Source organism: Bombina bombina, chromosome 7, assembly GCF_027579735.1.
Source record: "Bombina bombina isolate aBomBom1 chromosome 7, aBomBom1.pri, whole genome shotgun sequence".
In the NCBI taxonomy this organism is placed as follows: Eukaryota; Metazoa; Chordata; class Amphibia; order Anura; family Bombinatoridae; genus Bombina; species Bombina bombina.
Genome location: NC_069505.1, coordinates 638,028,854 through 638,035,610, shown reverse-complemented (window position 1 = coordinate 638,035,610; position 6,757 = coordinate 638,028,854). Strand labels below are relative to the sequence as shown.

General features: G+C 47.7%; 1 protein-coding gene across 1 annotated transcript in view; it reads left to right on the top strand.

Moving 5' to 3' along the window:
• DACT3 (dishevelled binding antagonist of beta catenin 3) overlaps positions 1-3,849 on the top strand; it is a 185,092-nt gene extending 181,243 nt beyond the window's left edge. Inside the window, exons 3-4 of the mRNA XM_053688812.1 lie at positions 2,114-2,227; positions 2,314-3,849. Coding sequence (XP_053544787.1) covers positions 2,114-2,227; positions 2,314-3,218 — 1,019 coding nt within the window. The 3' untranslated portion in view covers positions 3,219-3,849. The remainder of the gene's footprint in view (positions 1-2,113; positions 2,228-2,313) is intronic.
• The last annotated feature ends 2,908 nt before the right edge of the window (positions 3,850-6,757 follow it).

Below are 6,757 nucleotides of genomic sequence, written 5' to 3'. Positions count from 1 at the left end.
CTGTAGTTGTATCTTTTCCCTCTGTAGTTGTATCTCTACCGTCTGTAGTAGTAGCTCTCCCCTCTGTAGTTTTAGCTCTCCCTTCTATAGTTGTAGCGCTCCCCTCTGTGGTTGTAGCGCTCCCCTCTGTGGTTGTAGCGCTCCCCTCTGTGGTTGTAGCGCTCCCCTCTGTGGTTGTAGCGCTCCCCTCTGTGGTTGTAGCGCTCCCGTATGTAGTTGTAGCGCTCCCGTATGTAGTTGTATCTCTACCGTATGTAGTTGTATCTCTACCGTATGTAGTTGTATCTCTACCCTATGTAGCCGTATGTAGTTGTATCTCTACTGTATGTAGTAGTAGCTCTAGCATCTGTAGTTGTATCTTTTCCCTCTGTAGTTGTATCCACCGTCTGTAGTAGTAGCTCTAGCATCTGTAGTTGTATCTTTTCCCTCTGTAGTTGTATCCACCGTCTGTAGTAGTAGCTCTAGCATCTGTAGTTGTATCTTTTCCCTTTGTAGTTATATCTCTACCGTCTGTAGTAGTAGCTCTAGCATCTGTAGTTGTATCTTTTCCCTCTGTAGTTGTATCTCTACCATCTGTAGTAGTAGCTCTAGCATCTGTAGTTGTATCTTTTCCCTCTGTAGTTGTATCTCTACCGTCTGTAGTAGTAGCTCTAGCATCTGTAGTTGTATCTTTTCCCTCTGTAGTTGTATCCACCGTCTGTAGTAGTAGCTCTAGCATCTGTAGTTGTATCTTTTCCCTCTGTAGTTGTATCTACCGTCTGTAGTAGTAGCTCTAGCATCTGTAGTTGTATCTTTTCCCTCTGTAGTTGTATCTCTACCGTCTGTAGTAGTAGCTCTGGCATCTGTAGTTGTATCTTTTCCCTCTGTAGTTGTATCTACCTTCTGTAGTAGTAGCGTAGTAGTAGCTCTAGCATCTGTAGTTTATATCTTTTCCCTCTGTAGTTGTATCTACCGTCTGTAGTAGTAGCTCTAGCATCTGTAGTTGTATCTTTTCCCTCTGTAGTTGTATCCACCGTCTGTAGTAGTAGCTCTAGCATCTGTAGTTGTATCTTTTCCCTCTGTAGTTGTATCCACCGTCTGTAGTAGTAGCTCTAGCATCTGTAGTTGTATCTTTTCCCTCTTTAGTTGTATCTACCATCTGTAGTAGTAGCCCTAGCATCTGTAGTTGTATCTTTTCCCTTTGTAGTTATATCTCTACCGTCTGTAGTAGTAGCTCTAGCATCTGTAGTTGTATCTTTTCCCTCTGTAGTTGTATCCACCGTCTGTAGTAGTAGCTCTAGCATCTGTAGTTGTATCTTTTCCCTCTGTAGTTGTATCCACCGTCTGTAGTAGTAGCTCTAGCATCTGTAGTTGTATCTTTTCCCTCTGTAGTTGTATCTCTACTGTCTGTAGTAGTAGCTCTCCCCTCTGTAGTTTTAGCTCTCCCTTCTATAGTTGTAGCGCTCCCCTCTGTGGTTGTAGCGCTCCCCTCTGTGGTTGTAGCGCTCCCCTCTGTGGTTGTAGCGCTCCCCTCTGTGGTTGTAGCGTAGCGCTCTCCTCTGTGGTTGTAGCGCTCCCCTCTGTGGTTGTAGCGCTCCCCTCTGTGGTTGTAGCGCTCCCCTCTGTGGTTGTAGCGCTCCCCTCTGTGGTTGTAGCGCTCCCCTCTGTGGTTGTAGCGCTCCCCTCTGTGGTTGTATCTCTATCGTATGTAGTTGTATCTCTATCGTATGTAGTTGTATCTCTATCGTATGTAGTTGTATCTCTACCGTATGTAGTTGTATCTCTACCATATGTAGTTGTATCTCTACCGTATGTAGTTGTATCTCTACCGTATGTAGTTGTATCTCTACCGTATGTAGTTGTATCTTTTCCCTCTGTAGTTGTATCTCTACCGTATGTAGTTGTATCTTTTCCCTCTGTAGTTGTATCTACCGTCTGTAGTTGTATCTTTTCCCTCTGTAGTTGTATCTACCGTCTGTAGTAGTAGCTCTAGCATCTGTAGTTGTATCTACCGTCTGTAGTAGTAGCGCTCCCCTCTGTAGTTGTAGCTATCCCCTCTGTATTTACCTCCATATCTACTCAGTACCATAGTATCTAGCTTTACACCTATTATTTCCTTCTTTCCCTCTTACAGTGGGGTTAGAGGCAGATGCTCAGGAATCATGTGATGTGTTTGTGGATCGCTCACCCCGTGGAGGACAGACCGAGGCTCGTATGCATTATGCTAATGAGCGCCCAAAGAGTGCAGGTGAGTGCTCAAGTTTTTTGTATTTTAGATAGTTTAATCTTGTCAGTTTCCCTTTTCACCCGTTTTCTCCTTGTTTCTACCACCAGGTGACATAGTTGTTGGATCTCAGCAACCTCGTACTTCCTCTTCACGTCTTCTGGTTCCCCGTTCCCTTTCTGCCCCTTATCCCTCTCCATCTTCCCCGCCACCCCCTTCACTACCTGCTCGTCGGGCTGAGGGCTATATACTTTCCCTGCTCCGAAGACAGTTCCGTCCTCCATACCTGAGATCTGTTTCAGCTGAGAGGCCTCCGCCCCAGCCTGCTACTACTCGAATGGCAAATGTTTCCTACACACCTACTCACCGTGGTTCCCGAAGGAAGCACCCACCTCTTTTGAAGGGTCACAGTGTTGAAGGGTCACCACCACGTCCTCCTAGGAAATGTCTTTCAGCAGAGGAGCCACCTCGCAAAAGGGGTGGAAGGAGGACCCCACGTTCTCTATCTGAGACAAGTTTAAGAGATCCAAATCATCAAGAGGGGGCAGATTCAAGAAACCACTTGGATACCTTAGATGTTTCCAGAGGTACCAGTGAGGGGTGGGGAAATAACAGGGCTCACTCAGCAGCATGGATTGATTCCAGGGGACACTCAGAAGGTTGGATGGAGTCAGGGGTTCCTGTACAAGAATGGGGAGAAGTGAGGGGCCACATGCACGAAGGAGGACGCTGTTACACTCTAGGCAGGGAAGGGAAGGTCCCTATGGTAAAACTTGGACCCCCTTGTAGAAAGTGGAGATCTACAGCAGAAATAAGTGCTGGGGGTCAGGAGGCAGAACCTGAGGTGGAGTCAGAAGAAGAGGAAGATGATGGGGGCTTAGTTTGGCCCATGCAGCTCCCTCCACGGGATGCAGATGGACGCCCACAAATGTTCAAAGTAAAGGCTTCACAGGCGCTCAAAAAGAAGATTATGCGATTCCACACAGGGTCGCTGAAGGTCATGACAACTGTGTAAAACATAACAAGTCATATGTGTAGTGACAGATATGTGTGTAAATTTGTTCTGTTGCTCCAGTCACTTCCTCTTCTATCCGTGCAGGCACACGGACACTGACTCAGGAGTTTATATGTACTTACCTATATGAATGTATTTATATATCTTGCTAGAAGGATGTGCCATAACCTGGGGTTTCCTGCAATGACCGCTGCCTTCTGTGCCAACCAACATGCTTTTGTAACAAAACTTGTTTTTATTTGTTACATTATTTTCACTCATCCAGTGGTCAGTCCTGGATCCTGTTTGCAATAGACCTATCATTTAGCAACCGCACAGTATTTTTATGTTTAGTATTTTTGTTATTTACTGATCACTAAATCTGTGGTACTGTGGATTTGTTTGTTGTTCGGATAGAGTTACCATCATATTTTGTCAAGTTGATAATGACATGTTACTTGTGACTTTATCACTGCTTCTTGTTCTTGGTAAGATTCCAAGCTAATCCCAGAATTTCTGCAACATCAGCACAGAAGTCGTCATATTAAATGGCTACAACTGATTATAGGATTATGGTTACTTTCATGTTTCTAGTTCTGTTATAGTGGTCACCAGTGAGTGTGAATTGCATTGGGCTATTTATCATTGATCTGGAGAATATTGCAATGGAATCGGTTTGGTTGAGCAAATTCCAGTTTGCCTTGTCACTGTTACACATGCCCATCCAACCTCTGCTTGCCTGGTCACTGTTACACATGCCCATCCAACATTTGCTTGCCTGGTCACTGTTACACATGCCCATCCAACCTCTGCTTGCCTGGTCAATGCTACACATGCCCATCCAACCTCTGCTTGCCTTGCCAATGCTACACATGCCCATCCAACCTCTGCTTGCCTTGCCAATGCTACACATGCCCACACAACCTCTGCTTGCCTGGTCAATGCTACACATGCCCATCCAACCTCTGCTTGCCTTGCCAATGCTACACATGCCCATCCAACCTCTGCTAGCCTGGCCAATGCTACACATACCCACCCAACCTCTGCTAGCCTGGCCAATGCTACACATGTCCATCCAACCTCTGCTTGCCTGGTCAATGCTACACATGCCCATCCAACCTCTGCTTGCCTGGTCAATGCTACACATGCCCATCCAACCTCTGCTTGCCTGGTCAATGCTACACATGCCCACCCAACCTCTGCTTGCCTGGCCAATGCTACACATGCCCACCCAACCTCTGCTAGCCTGGTCAATGCTACACATGCCCACCCAACCTCTGCTTGCCTGGCCAATGCTACACATGCCCACACAACCTCTGCTTGCCTGGCCAATGCTACACATGCCCACCCAACCTCTGCTTGCCTGGCCAATGCTACACATGCCCACCCAACCTCTGCTTGCCTGGCCAATGCTACACATGCCCACCCAACCTCTGCTTGCCTGGTCAATGCTACACATGCCCACCCAACCTCTGCTTGCCTGGCCAATGCTACACATGCCCACCCAACCTCTGCTTGTCTGGCCAATGTTACACATGCCCATCCAACCTCTGCTTGCCTGGCCAATGTTACACATGCCCACCCAACCTCTGCTAGCCTGGTCAATGCTACACATGCCCACCCAACCTCTGCTTGCCTGGCCAATGCTACACATGCCCACACAACCTCTGCTTGCCTGGCCAATGCTACACATGCCCACCCAACCTCTGCTTGCCTGGCCAATGCTACACATGCCCACCCAACCTCTGCTTGCCTGGCCAATGCTACACATGTCCACCCAACCTCTGCTAGCCTGGCCAATGCTACACATGCCCACCCAACCTCTGCTTGCCTGGCCAATGCTACACATGCCCACACAATCTCTGCTTGCCTGGCCAATGTTACACATGCCCACCCAACCTCTGCTAGCCTTGCCACTGTTACACATGCCCACCCAACCTCTGCTAGCCTTGCCACTGTTAAACATGCCCACCCAACCTCTGCTAGCCTTGCCACTGTTACACATGCCCACCCAACCTCTGCTAACCTTGTCACTGTTACACATGCCCATCCACCCTCTGCTTGCCTGGCCAATGTTACACATGCCCACCCAACCTCTGCTAGCCTGGTCAATGCTACACATGCCCACCCAACCTCTGCTTGCCTGGCCAATGCTACACATGCCCACACAACCTCTGCTTGCCTGGCCAATGCTACACATGCCCACCCAACCTCTGCTTGCCTGGCCAATGCTACACATGCCCACCCAACCTCTGCTAGCCTGGTCAATGCTACACATGCCCACCCAACCTCTGCTTGCCTGGCCAATGCTACACATGCCCACCCAACCTCTGCTTGCCTGGCCAATGCTACACATGCCCACCCAACCTCTGCTTGCCTGGCCAATGCTACACATGCCCACCCAACCTCTGCTTGCCTGGCCAATGCTACACATGTCCACCCAACCTCTGCTAGCCTGGCCAATGCTACACATGCCCACCCAACCTCTGCTTGCCTGGCCAATGCTACACATGCCCACACAATCTCTGCTTGCCTGGCCAATGTTACACATGCCCACCCAACCTCTGCTAGCCTTGCCACTGTTACACATGCCCACCCAACCTCTGCTAGCCTTGCCACTGTTAAACATGCCCACCCAACCTCTGCTAGCCTTGCCACTGTTACACATGCCCACCCAACCTCTGCTAACCTTGTCACTGTTACACATGCCCATCCACCCTCTGCTTGCCTGGTCAATGTTACACGTGCCCAACCAACCCCTGACAGTAAAAGATATTAAGGATTAGGATTCAGGTTCTCAATAGATGTCAAGTACATTTTTGGGAAACTTCTGAACACCTCAAATTAAGTTATGTACAGAAGAGAAACTTTTATCTTGACTTAATAGATCTTAGGATTATGAACAGATTCTCAATACTGCAGCCAAAAGCGAGAGAGCAATAGAGAAGGTCGTACAAGGCCATACAGTAGCTCATGGACGCACGGCAGTATATAATGTAGAGGATAAAGGCCTTGCTATGTATCTAGTGTACAGGAATAGGATGGGCTATGTCAGCTGGATAAGCTGGGCCAGCATAACTGGAAAGAATGTACAGAGATTTACTAGCCAATGTGACCTCTTGCTACAGAAGAACAAAAATAGGTAACATGTGCTGGTATCATCAGCCTTGTGCCAAGGGTCACCACTTATTCTCACATTACATGAGGATGAGAAGACCATGGGGGGGTGCAGAATAGAACATTTATGTTTTAAATCCATTCAGTGTATCCTTTATGCCTCGCCACTGACAGAGATATTCATGCCATATACCTGTGAATGTACATTATATTGGGACAGTGTGTATATAGGTGCACCTTGTACATGTGTGTGTGTATAGAGGCAATGTATATGTTCAAGCTGTTCTATGTATAGAGGGGCCATGTCTACTCATGTAAACTGTATATAGGGGCAACCTGTACCTATGTAAACTGTGCTATGTATATAGGGGCAACGTGCACATACATAAACTGTGTATATAGAGGCCATTTGTACATATGTATATAGGGGCAACATGTATATA